Source organism: Nelusetta ayraudi, unplaced genomic scaffold, assembly GCF_046127955.1.
Source record: "Nelusetta ayraudi isolate G7.1 ecotype Tasmania unplaced genomic scaffold, CSIRO-AGI_Nayr_v1 ptg000052l, whole genome shotgun sequence".
Lineage (NCBI taxonomy): Eukaryota > Metazoa > Chordata > Actinopteri > Tetraodontiformes > Monacanthidae > Nelusetta > Nelusetta ayraudi.
The window spans coordinates 5,226,430-5,245,000 of record NW_027466102.1 but is presented as its reverse complement, the minus strand read 5'-3'; the positions used below and the strand labels follow the sequence as shown (position 1 = coordinate 5,245,000).

At 45.8% G+C, this 18,571-nt stretch overlaps 1 protein-coding gene across 1 annotated transcript in view; it reads right to left on the bottom strand.

The window, feature by feature from the left end:
* The window catches only part of syne2a (spectrin repeat containing, nuclear envelope 2a), a 93,857-nt gene that overhangs the window by 6,624 nt on the left and 68,662 nt on the right, over positions 1-18,571 (bottom strand). The window contains exons 93-103 of the mRNA XM_076037467.1: positions 17,449-17,571; positions 16,022-16,177; positions 12,554-12,712; positions 11,147-11,313; positions 5,998-6,160; positions 5,494-5,684; positions 3,989-4,139; positions 3,695-3,877; positions 2,693-2,830; positions 2,001-2,192; positions 783-1,089 (exon numbers count right to left, since the gene is read on the bottom strand). Coding sequence (XP_075893582.1) covers positions 783-1,089; positions 2,001-2,192; positions 2,693-2,830; positions 3,695-3,877; positions 3,989-4,139; positions 5,494-5,684; positions 5,998-6,160; positions 11,147-11,313; positions 12,554-12,712; positions 16,022-16,177; positions 17,449-17,571 — 1,930 coding nt within the window. The remainder of the gene's footprint in view (positions 1-782; positions 1,090-2,000; positions 2,193-2,692; positions 2,831-3,694; positions 3,878-3,988; positions 4,140-5,493; positions 5,685-5,997; positions 6,161-11,146; positions 11,314-12,553; positions 12,713-16,021; positions 16,178-17,448; positions 17,572-18,571) is intronic.

Genomic DNA, 18,571 nt, shown 5'->3' with positions numbered 1-18,571 from the left:
TTTTTACCTTGCAAAATATTTGAGAAAAGCAATGGAATCATTACTTGATAAAGTAATTATGATATAATTACCAGTTTTTGCCACAGTAATCCCGTTACATTACTCCGTTCCCCAAAAAGTAGTTTAATTACAGTGGTGGGTTACATGGTAATAGATTACTCGCCAACACTGCCAGGGTGTCACCCTGCCTCCACCCTATGACAAGTGCAGGAAATTGAAAATTGATGGATGGAGGCCAATGTGGCTCTAGAGCGCCATCTAGGCTGAACATTCTGAAGAAGTGGATATAGAACAGTATTTATAAAAAAAAAAAAAAAAATCAAAGTTTGCCTGACACATGAACGTGAGGATACATCACCCACCGGGTTGCTTTAGAGCAGCGTTTCTCAACTGGTGGGTCGCAACCCAGAAGCGGGTAGCAGAGTTGTATTGATGGGGCTGCACCGCGGCATCATGGGCATTTTCAGTTTTAAAGGGATGTATATCAATGCATGCTAATATATATTATATTTTGTTCACATGATGAATATGCCTGGATGAAGGCATTCTGTATTGAGTGCTGTGGGGTCACGACTTCGTGATAAGGAAAAGAAATGCAGGTCGTGAGACTCCAGCAGTCGGTAAGCAGTGATTTAGAGTTGAAAATGTTCTCAGTCTATAGATTTTTTTTTTTGTATTGTTTTTAGTACTGCGACAGCATCGTTTCTGAATTTGGGATCGATAAAGTACATCTTTTCCATTGCATTCCACGCCGACGAGCGCGTGAGGTGCGGTGACTCTACCTGACAGTGCGCTGAAGTACGCCCTCTCCTCCTCCTCATCCTCCTCCTCCCCTTCCTCCGCCTCCTCCTCGTCATCCTCGTGCGACGACGAGCCCCCGACGTCCCCCGTGTGGTCCCACTCCAGCGGCAGCGAGTCCACGCTGACGGGCGTCCCGCGGCCCGAGCGCTCCAGCGGACAGGCCAGCAGGTGCGTGGGCGTGGCCGGGAGGCTTCCGTAGCCGCGGCCCAGCCAGAGTCGGCTGATGAGCTCCAGGCTCGTCTCCAGGGAGAAGCTGTTCCCCGAGAAGTCTGGTTCCTCCTTCTCCAGCTGGAGCACAGAGGGGAAGAGTTCCGTTTTCATGGAGTTAGAAGTAGTTGATTGTGTATTACTATGTATTATATTACGTATAAAGTATTGTGTATTTAACATTTATCTATTTATAATTGTTACGCAGTTTATATATACTTGAGGGAAGACCTCAAGTATATATATGTGAAAATAGCTACAAACAACCTGTCAAGTTTATTACTGCGTGTTCTAGTATCTTTCCTCTGTGGTTGATCAGTGGTACGATATAAATAGAAAAAGTGAACGAGTGCACTAGTGAGTGCTGTGAAAAGGAGCAGGGGTAAGATCGTGGAAGCTCTGCTTCTTCCAGCTCCTTTTTGAACATGTAGATTGTGATGTTGTAAAGATATGATGTACTAATATGTAACCAACATGCATGTTTGAAATAAACTAAATTACAACCATCTAGAGTTTTTTTTTTTTTTTTTAACTTTCCATGTCATACAAGATGAGACAATTTCAATATTTGTTTTTTTTTTCTCAGGAAACTTTTACAATAGTTCTCCACTCTCATTGGATGTTAATATTTACTTAAGGCCACACATAGTTTCTCTACCATAAAATATTTTTTACAATTCATCATCCACTCACAAGGCGGGGAAACTCAGTGGGACGTCACCAGTGACTGGCCTGGCACACCACTGTACGACTTTGGCCGGCCTTTCGCAAGAACTCGTAAAAACCCTTTGGTCGCCTGCCCGGCACTGCTCCTTGTGAGCATGAATCAGAAAAGATGAACGTAAAACTGCCATTTAAAGGCAGAAGGACTACAAGGCTTTGCTTTAAAGTCCTATCTGAAAGGCAATCTGCTTGTCTATTGATGGAAAAAGAAACAAATCACCCTGTTTGTGAAAGGGAAAACCCTCCTTAGATGAACCGGGGAAGCTCACCGGCGGCTGGCTGAGGCGCTGGTGGAAGCGGACCAGTCGGCCGAAGACCTCCTGGCAGTACGAGTGCAGCTCCTCCAGCTCCTCCTCAATCAACACCGCGTCCTCCGGCGAGCTCCTCTGGATCAGGCCCTCGCCGAACACGATGAGCCCGTCGATACGCTCCGTGTTCAAGGTGATTTCCTTCTGGAAACTCTGCACAGAGGGAAGAGGCACGGGGTCAAGTCCAGATCAAATATGCAAGCTTTTAAAAAAAAATAATATATATATATATATATGTATCTACATATATATATATATATATATATATATATATATATATATATATCTACATATATATATACATATACATATACATATACACATATATACATTGTGTGTATACACACACACACACACACACACATATATATACAAATATACATATACATGTATATGTACTGCATATGTATATATATATATATATATATATATATATATATATATGTATATATATATATATATATATATATATAGATATAGATATAGATATATATATACATATATATATATATATAGATATAGATATAGATATGTGTATATGGATAAGTTCAAAAAGGATATTGAGTAATAAATGTGATATGCAGTACTTATATTACTTATTTGCATGCAATACAAGGGGAGAATTAAACGTGTTTGAGGTGGGCGGGACTCACATTGAGCTGCTGGATCTTGTGGTGGACGTCGCTCTCGGAGAAGTGCTCCACGTTGGTGAGCTGCAGGTCAAGTTCGGTCAGCCACACCTGCATGTTCTCCCTGGTGCCCTCGAACTCGTCCCTCTTGCTGGTGAAGTACTGAGAGACAAGGCGGAGGGCGACACGTGAGTGAGTGAGTGAGTGAGTGGACAGGATGGATCACAGCTCTTAGATTTTCATCACTATTTACATTGCAGATGCTCAATGAAGGCATCGAAAACTATGAAACTGAACACATATAGAATTACGCAGCAAACAAAAATGTGTGACATGACACAGACATGTTTTATATTTTAGATTCTTTAAAAAAATAGCCGCCCTTCATATAAAATGGATAGATGGATGGACGGATGATAGATGGATGGATGGATGATAGATGGGTGGATGGATATTTGGATATTTGGATGGATGAATACATGGATGGATGGGTGGATGGATGGATATTTGGATGGATGAATACATGGATGGATAAATGGATAGATGGGTGGATAAATGGAGAGATGGGTGGATGGATGGATATATGGGTGGATGGATAGATGGGTGGATGGATGGATAGATGGATGGATAGATAAATGGTTGGGTGGAGGGACAGATGGGTGGATGGATGGGTGGATGGATGGATGGATGGATGGATGGGTGGATGGGTGGATGGATGGATTTCAGCCAGGAGGTCAGAATTCATGTTATAATAACACTGACATTTGGTGAGAGGAACGAGTAGCAACTATATAAAGTGCTAATAAATCATGACTTGGTCTCTTTTCACATTAACAATCACACAGTCCGTCCGAGTTGCCCTGGAGAGGCAGTCAGGAAAAGAATTGACCCATTCAATTCAATTCAAACCAATCCATCCCCCCACTCAAAATCGCTCACTGCTTTGTGTCTTGAACATATGGGAAAAGCCCCAGCGATGCTTAAACTTGATGCTATTGTTTCTGCGATGACATTTTCCTGCCGCACCTTCAGTCTGCGGAGGATGGCGGCCACCCGGCGGTGCAGGACGTCCCAGCGCCGGTTGCCTTCGTGGACCATGGCTTTGAGCTGGCTGGCTCGGTCGGTGCGGTTCTCTCTGGCCAGGCGGCGGTACTGGTTGTTGACCAGTTCCAGCTGGGTCAGCCGCTCGTGTACTTGTCTCTGAAAGCCCTGAAAGGACAAAAACCAGGGGTTGTTGACTCAGAATAAAAACAAGCACAAGGTTTTTTTTTATTTTTAAAGTGAGTGAAATAAACTCTTTCAGGTTTTGACAACGCTGACCTCGAACTTCTTGAGCTCCTCCTTGGCGACGGTGTAGAGGACGCCGGCAGAGTTGGGGTTGGCGGCAGTGTGCTCGGCCATCTTCAGCCAGTCCTCGAAGCGCGAGTAGTCCTCGAGGAACTTGCACCAGAGTCTCCACGTCTCCTCGATGCTGAAGGGCGACAGGGGACCGAGACGATCAACGTGAGCCGAGAGTCAAAAATGATCCAGCTTCAACAGTCACCGACGGAACAGAATAATGCTCAAAAGCCACGTTCACACTGCCAGCCAAAATCCGACTTTTAGCCCATCAAGATTGAAGCCGTGCAAGAGCCAATGCGCCACCAGAGGGTGCCATTCCATGTGCGTAGCTGTAACGCAATGGAGCAGACCGAAGAAGTAGAAAACGGCACCTGGACAGAGGAGGAAACTCATTGGCTCATCAGTCTGTGTGGAGATATCTCCATTCAAGCCAAGCTCCAGGGCCATGCATCGCAACAAGTGCCGCTGTCGCAATTATATGACGTCACACACTACACACGTTGGACGACGCCTCCGCTCCGACGTCGCCGCTACAGCAACCTGTCAGATCGGTCGACAATGTGGCCCAGTCTGAACAGAGCCAGACACCATTTGGACACCTGCTAAAAACCGTGTGGACAGTCAGCCCTAAAAATCTGATTTGAGAAGGAATCTGATTTGAATCAGATTCGCCTGCAGTCTGAACGCAGCCAAAGATCCCAGGCTGTGAGCTTCAATTTTCATACTTGATTTCATGGGACTATTTTTGCATGTTAATGCACCCAGAAAACTCAGGAAAACAGAATATTTAGCCCTCTGTTTGCAGCCTCCCACAACCAAAATGATTTCTACTTCCTGCTGATTCTTTGATGCATCTTCCACACGTTTTGAGGGGTCTGAACGTCTTAGAGCGAGGGCCACCAAGCCCCCCCAAGGACCTCTTATATCGCCTGCTAGCCTGTTCTGAAAATAGCTAAACTCGTTGAGCTGCGACTAAAATTCAATTTTATCCACGCTTGTTAAGTCATTGTTGATAAATATTGAGAACTCAGTAACGTGATCAGCATCCTCACATAGATCACTATCATTAAAAATCATATATAAGTTAAAGCTAACTGAGAAAATGTGTTGTTTCAGGAGAGTGTAGCAAACTGGTTGCCCTTCATATGACTCAATAGCCATGAAGTAGCTCTCAGGTTCAAAAAGGGTGGTGACCCTTGTCTTAGAGGAACAAACGCCTGGGAGGCGGCCGGGGGTATTGTCGCTTACTCTGGGAAAGGCCATTGTGACATCACAAGGGGCTCTGATACCTTACCCTCGCCTGCGTTCCTCACTTTACTCACAGACACAGAGGAAAAAGAAGAACTTCTGCCACGTGCTTCCTTCTAAAGTTGGAAATGTGTAAGACTGAGGGGCTGTAAGAGCTTTGGAGTAAACTGGAAAGTTTATTAGAAATTTAATAGTGTTTGTGTATGCGCGCGCGCGTGTGTGTGTGTGTGTTTTACCGGAGCTTCCTGTCCAGCGCCATGGCACAGATGGTCCTCCAGCGCTGGTCCAGGCTGCGGCTGGTCTCCTGCAGGGAGTCGCCCTCGGCCTCGTCGCCGCCCGCCGCGTCCTCGTCCTGCAGCAGGACGTCGCACAGGCTGAGGACGGAGGCGACGCCCTCCGTGTGCTGCTCGATGTCCCTCTGCAGCTCCTGGACGGACATGTGGGAGGACGGAGGGACACAAAGACGGGGCTTGACACAAAACCGCACGCGGAGCATCTTCCTCACGGCGTGAGACCACCCCTCCCGAAACTTAAACAAAGGACCGATGTGAATTATTAATTGTAAAGAGACAAAGAGTCGGCATGGGGGCCGAGGGGGTCAGCGGAAAGGCACAAAAGTGCATGAAAACAAAAAAGAGAAAGCTCACTAGACGATTTTAAGAGAAATGAAATCAAACAACCGAAGAGAATTCCTGGGACCGGAGTGATATCTCACTCTGATAGTATCTTCCACTGCTCACCTGCTGCTCGGCCAGCCTCTTCTTGATCTCCTGGTGGTGGCACACGCTGTAGGTGATGGGCCGCGACAGCTCAGCCTCGATGCGACACAGCCAGGAGCGGAGGTTACTCATGTTCTTGTCCAGCTGCTGCACCGTCACCAGGGTCTCCTTCAGCTTCTTCACCCTGCCATTCAATCAGTCATACAAAAAAAAATAAATAAAAAAAATGTTTCCAGTCGGCTGGTGAGCACCTGGATTGTATTGTATTTTATCGTGATGTCTGTCAGTATCTTAAAAGGGATAAGACGGTGTATTTTTTCTTACTGTATAAATTCATACATGTAGATTAGATTAGTTTGGATTAGATTAAACAGAACTTTATTGATCCTTTCAGCCAGGGTCCTCTGGGAAATTAAAAATTCTAGTGGCAACAAAAAAATACAGTGCAAAAATGAAAAACATAATACAATACATACAAATACAAACACATATACATACAATATGTATATAATGTGTATGTTTAGGATGAAGAAGAGTATAATAAAAGGAAAAATGCGCAACAAGTACAAAACGCAGCCAGTCTTTCTTCTGTATTCTTAAGTACTTTACACTCAAACCAGTTTGACCACACACAAACCCACACGGCCCCACACAGACTGGCGTCATGGCAACAGCTGGGACAATATGAGATCTCCTCCGAGTCCTAAAAGCCTGAAGTGTACCCACGTTTTTTTTTTTTGTAGTAGTTTTTTTGTGGCTTAGGTTTTTTTCTTCCCCCGCTTCCTTTTATTTGATCCATTCCACTCTGCCGAGATCCAGCAGGGCTTATATGGTGGCTGAGCGGGTGTCCCTCCCTACCCCACGAAAAGGAACTAAAGAGCCGAGTGCCGAAGTGGCAGCCTGGTTGAATGCATGAAAGAGTGCAAACGCACGCCCTCCGACGGGACCGCCTGAAAGTGAGTGCACGTGCAACTGGTGTGCGCCCTTTGATGAGCGTCCAACTGTTGAGTGGGCCTCCGATGCTACTTCAAGGTCGGGGTCGAACTGTGTTTTGGTACCAATGCATTGTTTTCACTGGACTGAATCGGCCGATGACTTGTCGCTTTGCTCCACTTCCGTCGGGGAGTTCATTTCTTTTTAATCGGCCAAATTTCAGGCTAAAGCTAAAAATCCCGCGGCGCAGCTGTTGATAATTTTTTTTACGACGTCGCACACAAATGCGGCATTGTTCGGCACAGTCAGAGGTCTGGTAGGTTTGCGTGAGGAGCGGTTGGGGAAAAACAAGTGCTCGTCTGTTGACGAAAGTCAAGCCGCACAACGCACGAGGGGACTTCAGAAGCGCTTCTTGAAAATGTTACACACAATGAAGAGACTATGAAACACACTCAACAACAAACACTGGGGAATTCATACGATGATATTCACTCCTACTTATTATCCAATTTATCCCAATACAAACCATACTGTAAGCTCGCTGGTGGCTGTACATGAAAGTTAGATGAACCTAACCTAACCGGGTTAGCCTAGCCTGGTTAGCCTAGCCTGGTTAGCTAGACAACAACCGAACTCCTCCCCGTACTCTGCACTCTTTGCATTTTAGTGGCCGCTGGCTGATGTCAGGTCATTTACGTGTGCAATTTTAGATATTATCCAAGTCTATTTGAATACAGTACACACCTATGAACATATTGTTCATATTTTTTGCCTGAGAAATGTTTTTTACTGCCACTGCTGGCCACTGCAAATCCCCCCATTGTGGGACAATAAAGGCTTATCTTTTGTGAAGTATAATTTTGCCTTTTGGAGGGTCAGACATAAGACAAGAAACAAGATGTTGAACATATGAGCCTTCTTTCCAAGCCCACGCTAAACATGTATATACTCTCCACATTAAGAAAACAATACAAAGAAATACCTAAAAAGAAGAAATCAAAGTGAAATCAGAAGTTTTTTGGGGGGGAAAAAACATTCAAGAAATTATAATATGACAGGAAGGGATTCCAGCTACTGGAACTTGTTGGAAACCTAATTCATTTCATTACACTGAAATGAAAAAAAATGCTCATCTGCCCCCAATCCCTGGCTGTACATTTACAGAGGATTACAGAAAGAGCTGCGGTTGTCACACAGTGTAGTTTATGTGGCTCCACGTTTAGGCTTCTTGTGATGAAGAAATAATGGAGCCGACGTAAATGATGTCCTGAAAACGCTCCTCCCTCTCCGCAGACACAGCCGGCCTGGTCAGCTAGATTGGTTCTCCCCTACCTCCCTCCCTCCGCACCTCTGACAGCCTAACAAAGGCCCGCAGTCTCATGCCGAGGCCCAACAAAGACACAAAGCCCGGGCAGGGGTCCCCGATGAGGACGAGGACACAAGCGAAATGGATGGAAGGGGGGAGAGGGGAAGAAAAGAATGAAGGGCCGGAGGAGCAGCGAGTGTGTGAGCTCAGAGGTTGAATTTAACAAAGTCTGGCTGACCACAGGGGGGCTCAAACTCATTTAGAGGCTCAACTCTGACTGGTGTTCAGGCTCATCCCGATAAATACCAGGCTCTTTACCTTCTGTGAGCTCATCGTTACCCTTTCATGGGATTTGACACACGTTTCCGCGTTATGTCATTTTCAAATATTTCGTCCAACCAGGGTGTATCCCGATTAGCAGTTCTCTTGAAATAATAATTTCTTTTTTTCCACGTTATTGCTCCCAAGAACTGCTTTCAGCGTCAGCAAGGTGCCGTCTCCCGCGAAAATGAATCAAGAGTTGAGCCTCTGATCTCGCTTTAAATAGCAAAAGGACAAAGTTTGCAGGCAGGGCGAGTAAATGTTCACCTTCAGGTTTAATTCCCGTACTGCATCCCCTGACATTTAGCTGTACTATGACAGACGTAATTATGTGCTTGCCTTCATTTGATGTTTTTTGTTCTTAGTGTTGCACATTGTTTTTCTTTTTTTTTTTTAATGGAAAAGGTCAAAATAATTCAGTTTTCACCCAGGTGTTTATCCCCTTCTGACAACATCTTCTGGTTGCCTTGTTGTTTGACCCCTTTCAAACATGGGAAATACAGAAAAGCACTCGTTTTTTACAAGGAAGTCTGAGCCAAAGACCAAAACCCAAAGAAAGTCATGTGTAACAGAGGACTCAAAACACAGTTACAATAAAATCTAAAGTCCGAGTATGTTTAGATTCTGATTGGGTATTGGAGTAATTGTGTTGCTCCGTTTCAAAGTTATAGGGCAGGGGTGGGCAAACTACGGCCCGGGGGCCATATACGGCCCGGTAAGCTTTCTAATATGGCCCGCCACACAAATGATGTGAATAGTGAGTAAGTCATAAAATAGTGATATTTTATCCATTTTTTCAGTGTTTTAACAGTCATTTTGATAAAGAGCTAAATACAGTGGGGCTTCAAAGACACTGATTTTGTTGTAACTTTGCTTTAAATCATTTTTAATTGACATTAATTTGTTTCTCCACTGAAGTCATGAAAAAGAAGAAAGAAAAACATAGAAACTTATAGTGCTATGTGAAGCCCTGATCAGTTAGATAAAGTTACTTTTACTGGGGGTGAGACTCTGCAGGTGTCATGAAGGTTTAACATGAACACCCCCTTAACAGCAGCGGGGACGGCTGATTGGCTGCAGGACAATGCACGCCGTCAGATCCCTCCCCTCCCATATTTGACCTCCTCCTCCTCCTCCTCCCCTGTCACGTCATCCCAGTCTGACCCAAACTGAACCCCTCCATGCCCGGCCCCACCCTCTGACTAGGACATATGGAGACGTCTGAGACTTAAGCGGAGCTTTTTGCTGGTGGTTTTGGTGGGGGCCGTGTGCAGGTTTTAGAAGTCTGCCTGTCTTTCCACGGAGCCCGCCCATCTGTTTCGGCGTGACAGTAGCAGGGATGGGAGGGGCCGGGGTTTGCAGATGACATGGGAAGTCACATGGTCCCTGACAGCTGCGAGGCACGGCTCGCCCACAACAGCAGGTGGATGGGTTCGCATTAGGGCGACTGTTTAATTACAGGCCCGCCACTTAAAGGCGCTCAGCATTTAATGACGCTCATTAGCGCGGAGTGGCTTTCCTGCGGTGGCCCGGCCACTTGAAAGGTTAACAAGAGGCTCAAACTGAGCGAGTGCTGTAAAGACTCCGCAGCGAAAGCTCCGACAATGGCGGTGAGAGGGAAACGGACCGTTTCGAAAGGAGGAGTTTTGGCAACAACGCGAGTGTTTGTTCCAACGTTTTTCTGCAGAGGTCGCGTTTGATCGCGTGAGTTCATCCAAGATCTGCAGCGACTGGGAATATTTGCCAACACACACACAACACTGCCAATTAAGACAATCCATCGGGATTGAAAGCCAGCATGTGGCAGCATTTTGGGTTTTAAGAGGTTGAGGGGAAAAAGAAATTCGACAAAGGTCACACTGTATGTAAGTTGTGTCACGCCACAAGCAAATTTTGTGGGAACACGACGCACATGAGGAACCTATCGCCCGCTAGCACCCGCCGTTGGAAGAAAAGACAGAAAATCCTCCAGTTGCTCCAAACCAGGCAACCGTCCCCAACACCAGAACAAAGCTGCCAATACAGTCCGAAAGGCGAGGCCAATTACGAAGTCTAACGGGACTTTGTCGTTCCGCGACTATGCTGCGTTATGTTGCTTTGGAGCTATGCATGTATATATACTGTTTGTGAATCGTGATGAATCGCGATTCTCGATTAATTGCGATTAATTGCGTCGTAGCCCTCTGAATCGGAATTGAATTGAATCGTCAGGTACCTAGCGATTCCCACCCCTAGAATACAGTACATGTGACACTGGTTAAGTGAGGTTAAGTGAGATTTCAAAGAAGAAACAGCAAAATCGAGTTTTGCTATGGTGGCCTGCGCACACAAACGTGGATACCTCATCCACCTTCTTCTTCGCTGGTTCTTCGTTTGATCTATGTATACTCTTATATTTAGAAGAACCGTTCTAAGGGTGAGGAAACCCAAATTACTTTTACAGTACTGCGATTATACCCTTTTATTACTGTATTTATGGGCAGTATATTGAGTTTTTACCAATATAAAAATCATAAATCAAGCCAAATATTACACACTGGACCTTTAAGATCCCCGTGTAGCCCCTTGAGGGCGCTTAAATCAACCTCGACCCCTCCTCCTCCTCCTCACCTGGCCTCAATGTGGTGGAAGAGGTTGTGCCAGCGCTGGTTGAGCTCCTGCAACGAGCCCCGGACCTGCGTCTGCTTGGCCTCGTCGCTGGCCAGCAGTAGCTGCTCGCCCAGCTGCTTCAAGTGGCTCTTGTTCTCGCTGAACAGGTTGATCTCCTCCATGCAGTCCTGCGGGGAGAAAGAAGGTGAGACAAATGCTGAAAGGTAGTTGCAGGAGGAGACAAAACTCTCTTTCTTCGACCCAGGATGGTGACTTTTACATTGTTTCATTCGTGTGGTTTGAGAAGCTCCTCATGACTCATGTCTGAATGTTTAAGAGGAAATGAGTTCGGTGAGAGGTTTTTTTATGCATGTACACTACCACTTTAAAGTTTGAACATATCTCACTTCATAGCTTTTCTTTCATTTATATGACAGTTGACACTGTAGATTCTCACGGAAGGCATCAAAACTACACACGGACATGAACATGAACATACAATGAATGTAAAAATGTAGTAAACAAAGGTGTACAAATAATTCTGACGTTTTATATTTTACATTCTTCTAAATAGACTCCCTTCATTAATAAAAAGTTTTTAGAACAATCTTTTCTTTGCAACATAATTTCAAATATCTTTCTCATATATTTGAGTGAAGTTTTTTTCCCTGATAAAGTGCCTTAAGAAAAAATATCCCTTATTTCCCTTGTTGACGCTCCAGGATTTGCATTTTCTAAGAATTTCAGTGCGTGAAACTGTAAGGGTTTCAGCAAAAGAAAGTTATGAGCAAAATTATGCTTTTGCTCAGATGTTCATCGCCTCAGTTGTGAAACATGCTGAACACCTGTGACCTTGCGCCACCACTCAACTGGAAACTGGACTGTCAGTGCTGTAAAATGGAGCCCACCCCCTTTTTAACAGCCTGGACTAATGATCAAGCAGTTCTTCTTCTCAGAGCAATGACTTTCCCTTTCACAAAATGAGAAGATCCAAACATCAAGGTTTTCAGTCCAACTGCCGTGAGTGAACAAAGAGCGTACAGGCCTTCCACTCCATTCCAGGCCACCATCTGCTTTACACAACAATGCTGCTGGTGGCATGTATGGATTTAAACCTGCAGCCTTACTGTTAATGCCCTAAATCAGACTGCGGTATGTGGAGCAGAATGTTCACAGTGCATTGTGAGCACTGGCACTGCTCACAGCAATGGAGGCCATGAAAAAAAAAAATGCCTGAAAAAAAGTGAACTTTTGAGCAGAAAAGGAAATAGAGATCCCACCTTATAATGAAACACTGCAAGGACTGCTATTCAAAAACTATTCTACAAGGATCGATGATGAATCCCCATTAGAGGAACCATTTTGCTATCGTCTAAAAATGTTCTGCGCCTCTCTCTCTCTCTCTCTCGTGCGGTTTTCTCGCCGTACCTTCTTCAGTTTCTCCACCATCTCCTCGATGCTCAGCTCGCCGCTGCGGCACACCTTGTTCTCCATCTGAATCAGCCAGTCGCAGAACTCCTTGTTCTTGTCGTTGAAGATGGTCCAGGCGTTGAGGCGGTCGGCAATCTCCTGTCGTCGCAAGGACACCTGGGAGTGGGGGAGTTTACAGTGGCGTTTAGCCAAATGATGAACCGTAATAACTTACAATGTAATAACTATGGTGTTATTACAATGTAATCCCAGTGTAATTACCGCTACTGATGTTATTAATAAAGGGCGCGAGGAGTGATGTCCTGCATATGTTTGCACATCTATGCACTTTACAGCCTGCAATTCTGTATTTTACATTTTTAATCCATTTATCCACCCATCTATGTTGTATTGGTGCACGTTAATGATAAAAACATGGCCTTTCACAATGTCAAAGGTGCAGTTGCATGAAAAATCTCACTTCCCAACTTCACTACGAATGACCAATGGCAATCAACGATCTGATGATACTGAACCTGCATGAGATAAAAAAACAAAAAAGTAATCCCACCCACAGGTTGCACATTTGATCCAAAAAGCCTGATACACAGGAACAGGCTGCACATGATAATAAACGATTGTTAAAAAGTATCTAACGGTATGTTTTTGGCCAAAATAGCCACTGCAAACACTGAGCAGGAACATTTCTATGTCTATGTCGCTGTGAGAAAAAAACACAAATGGGATATCTGTCTGTCACAATTCTTGCGCTGAAAATGGTATTAATGGCGATAATTGCAGACAAACGGGAACGCTGAGACCTCAGTTTTCTTGGATGTCACCATGTGAGCAGTACTGAATGTCGATCATCTGGTTTTATTTTGTTCCTTAGTCCACAACAGCAATGGGTGACATCATTTCTCTCCGGTTGTTTTCATTAGAAAAATGCAATGGGAGCCTCCGTCGACATCAAGCTGAGGGGTCTTCTTTCCTTTTGGGCTCCGTTCCCACCCAGGAGTGGCCTCAGCCTATCATCTGGCTCCATCTGACTGACCCCCCGCATCTTCTTTTCTCACACCAACTAACTTCACGTCCTCCTTCACCACAACCATAAATCTCCTCCGCTGGTCCCCCTCCATCCAGGCCTCCTGCCTCCCAGTCTAACCTCAGTATCCATCTACCGCTCGTAAATTTTGAGTCAAGTATCCCTTTAAGGCTGTTTAAACCAACAGTTGGACATTTACACTGCATCACATTGTTTGTAGGAGCAGCAGAACACCACAAAACTAGGTGATTGACATTAATTATAGTAAAGAACTTATTTTTTTAAAGAGCTTCGACGCAAAAGAGGATTAGGTCTATTCAGAAAACACCGACCATTCAGTCAAAGCACGACACATTTTGAAGCTTGAAATGGGAATGGAAAAATGGGAAAATTTTAGACTGCATTATTTCATGAAAATTGTCTTTTATCATTTAAGTGTTTAATCTCTTGGAGTAAATAAACCGGATCGAGGGAAATCCCAGCGGAACTCGTGTCGTTTGATAAAATTAACGAGGGCCCATTTCACTAATGACAGCTTAATGCCATGAAAACACCCCATTACACGGCTGGAGTGGTGGGGAGGGAGTGGAAGGCTGATGGTCTTTTGGATGCTAAAGGGCTTAGCGAAGCCCGTGGGCATATTTGAACCAGCTATATTTTACTGTTTCGTGGCATTTATTTGATTTAAATGAGGCCCCGCTTTGTTTTGTTTATTTTAAGCACTGAAGGTTCTCGGGCCTTCGGGACCCTGGAGACTCCAGGCAGCATTGTGAGCCGGTGTCGGTCAGGCCGTGAAGACTTTGTGCTTCCCCCCTGAACAATAGGCCGGCCGTGCCCCCCCCCACCCCCACGAATCTCTTTAGCCCAGCCCGGCCTGGCCATCTGCTCCTCTGACCCATTCCAGTGGCTTCCCCCACCTACAACCTGTTAGCTATGCAAAGAGAGCTGCTCCGCATGATCCGCGCCCTCGGGCAAGAGCAGGAATCAATGAGGAGGAGGAACTCTGTGTCTTTTTCCCTGTTAAAATAAGGGGGGAAAAAAGTTTTCGGACACTCTTAAAATTTTACTCAATCCGATTATTGTCATTAAATATCTGCCAAAGAATTGTTTATGTGTGTTTCTAAAAGTTTGTCTGCATCAGAGGCACACAAAGAGATTATCTGGCTGTTTATTGTTAATAAGACAAAAGAAGAAAACTAAATTCTTGCAGTTCTGGTACTCTGGACATCATCTTGCTAGCAACATCCACTTCTGAGCTGGATGGAACAGTGCACCTGCAGCCAGCATGTGGGTAAATGTTGGTGACTGCGCTAAAATAAACAGCACTTGGAGACTTTAAACTGATTCTTAGCACAAGAACAGTACATCACAAATGCATGAGGTGTCCAAAAACTTTTTTCCACCACAGGGAGTGTAGTCCCTGTTCATAAAGTTATTGTTTTTACTTTTAAGGACTGATGTCTTTCAAAAGTTCACGGCTTGTGAAAGACACGTGACGTCTTTCACAAGACCGCTGCATTTCCAAGCTCAAAACAGACAATGTAACGCTAATAAAAAGGGACAGTTTTATTTTGAAAGGGCTGGTAAACATTTTCCTCGAGGAAGCGCAAACAAGACCTCCCGAACAAAACCGGAGCAGGTGGACGAGGCCAGTCAGGAGAGCAAATTATCCCCGCAGTGTCAATAACGGACAGAAATATCCAGAGCAGGTCATAACCGCTGGCCTCAGACAAACAAGAGTGCATTTGTGTTAAAGCCAACGGGGACTTAACTGTGGGAATTTCAGCCTATGCGATGCACACGCACTGGCGCGTGTGGCGCGCAATACAGTGGGGCTTTACTTTCGCTAATAACGCGGCGACTGAATCGTCAGCCTGTTTCCCAGGGCGCCACATGACCGTTGAGACGGAGCGCTGGCGGAGGGGGAGCTGATAACGAGCCGGCAAAATGCCACGCTGCTATTCCAGGACGAGGGAATAAACAACACTTACGGCAGAAGAGTGAGCGGCGGCGGCAGCGGCGGCGGCGGCACGTGGCCGAAAAAGACGTTTAAGATGCACAGCGGTGACTTGAACAATGAGCTCAACTTTTGGACTTTGAGTGCACAGGAGAGAAAAGGAACCAATGTCAAGAAAAAGAAAAAAGCAGAAAGCTGAGCAAGACTTTTTCTATTAAGGTGTGTGTGTGTGGGTGCGTGTGTGTGTGTGTGTGTGTTCCCAGTGGTGCTGAGGCTTTTGTGCAACTGGTCACCGCCAAACCACAGCTGGGAGCCACTTTCCCCCCTTCTTCTCCTTCCCTCCGTCCTCCCCCGACACCACAGTCCCCGTTTTTTTTCCCCACTTTTCAATCTATTTTCAGTCGCGTCGACGTGAAGAACAACAAGTAAAGCGTCTACATATTCCATTCTATCTATTCCACTCCATCCATCCATCCATCCTCACCTTGGCACACAGCTCTTCCCACTCGGCGTGGAGCTGCTCCAGCTGCTGCTCCAGCAGAGCCGAGTCGCCGGCCGCCACGCACTGGGACAGGTCCGTCTTCATGGTGGCCAAGTCCCTCAGGCCGGTGGCCAGGCGCTGCAGGGAGAGCTCCGACTCCTGCATCACACACACACACACACACACAGGCGGAGAGGAAGTTTTTTTCTAACGCCGAGTCAGACGGGCCTGCATGCGTTGAGTGTGCGCGCACTTCTCTCCCTCGTCCTCCGTCCCCCCGACTGCCCAGATTAAAGGGCTGTGGACGGGGCAGGGGGGATGGGGGATGGGGAAGGGGGGGTCGAAAGGGGGAGGGTAGTGAAAGCACGGGGGCATTAAATAAGGGGAAGGGGGGAGGAGGAGGCGGCGGGGGGTGGGGGGGGTGATTCGGGGGTGCTCTGGCTGGCGGGTGATGGGGGTCGCTGCCGCCGAGCGAGACCAGCTGAGCGTGAAGAGAGCAGCGATTCAGTGACTCAAAGGTTTTATCTCTCGCCTGTCACGTCGTCGCGCTGCGGCGGAATGTTCGAGGGCGAGTGCGTGATCGCGCATTAGGAGGAATGAGGAGAGCGTAAAACACTTAAAAAGTGGCAAAAGTAGCAGGTTAACTATGAGTTCTACAAAAGTACAAAGTTAAAAAAAAAAAAAAAAAAAAGGTGGTATGTACAGATAAGGGTGTTTGAAGTGTTACGCAATACAGCATAATATGATTTAGGTGCAAACAATGGAGTGTAAAATATGAGACAATTCCGTAATCCATTTATCCGTTTCCAATACCTGCTTCTTCCCGAACTGAGGGTTAGGGAGGTTAACTGCAGCGTATCTCAGCTGTTATCATTATTACCATTACAACAGTAATAATGATAATATCATCCATTCATCCAGTCATCCATTTTCCCGCTTCTTCCTGAGCTCAGGGTCACTGGGGGTCTGCTCTGCTGGAGCCTCTCCCAGCTGTCATAGGGCGAAGGCAGGGCGACACCCTGGACAAGTGGCCAGTTCATCGCAGGGCCACATGGAGACAAACAACCATTCGCACCCACATGCACACCTACGGACAACTAAGAGTTTCCAATTCGCCTCACATGCATGTTTTTGGACTGTGGGAGGAAGCCGGAGAACCCGGAGAGAACCCGCATAGACACACGGAGAACATGGAAACTCTGCCCGTGAAGCGGCAGTGGTTAGTAGTTGTTGTAGTTTTAGTTGTAGTTGCTGTAATAGTTGTTTTAGTCGTAGTTGTGGTTGTTGTTGTTACAAAAGTGCCGACTGTGTTGATTTGGTTACCACGGTTATAATTCGACAAGCGACGTAGCAATAAGGAAGCTTAAGCAAGCGACCGAGGGCAAACACACACACGCAACCAATGTGCAGGTCAGCAGGAAAGCAGTTACCTGGAGCACCGTCTCCTTCTCAGCCAGCTGAGCTGCGCCAGTCAGCGGCTGCTCCAGGGTCGCTTCCAGCTCGGCCAGGTCCGTCACCGTGCCGGCCACCTGGTCCTGACACTGAGTCCATTTCTAAATAAGTGACACATGTGAATGATGCTATGCATTTACTGTGACAAAGATTTGCTTCGAGCAAGCATCGACTGTATTTTTCAATCCAGTTAATTCATACAGCACTTTTTTTTTTTTTTAACAATGAAAAGGTTACCAACAGATTATTTAGTAAAGAAATCAAAAGCACACAATAAAACAGATACTTTTTTAAACATTTTAATTTCTTGCAACCACCTCTCAAAACACTCCCTCTCCGTTCGTTGCCTTGTATTTTTCCCTCCTTATTGATCCAAATTTTGGAAGCAACATATATATTTTTTTGAAACAGACATTTACATATTAGCCATTTGTCATTGTGTCTGTCGGATTGACTATCATATATTTTCGTTGTGTTAACGGCGGTCAGCGATTTCCCCACTTGCCTGCAGATCCTGTCAGGTCGAAACGGGTGAACACAACTTTCCCTGACCTCACTAGACCCCTGCACTAAAAACACCCTCACAAGACATCTCAGACTTTTTCCGAAAACCTGTCCGATGTTTCTGGACACCCTTTTCTTTGTGAGCGCACGTGTTTCTCGTTTTCATTCTGGGAAAAACATTACAGTATCGCAGTGATGGAATGAAAGTGATGGTAACCAGCTGGATGAAGACGGAGGGTGGATTGAAGCTTTGATCCTCTTGGTGGGACGTCTGCACCACGGCGTGATTGCATGCGCGCGTGTGTGTGTGTTGGGGGGGGGGGGGGGGGGGGGTCAGGATCTGGTCCAGGATATGGGTCATGCGGTCACGCTAAGCTGACACCTCCTGCTTTTTCGTTAATACTGTAATACACTCTTTTCTTTTCCATTTGGTCAGTCCAAGGCTAAACTCCACTGCGAACCAAGAATGCGAGCTCGCAATGTTTTGTTGATTTGAATGATTTAGAGTACGAAAACAGTTGGATGGCTCAGACTTTGACTCTGAAAATCTCTCGTCAATCATGCAAACGGAATGATTTTCAAGTTTAAGTTTGTTTT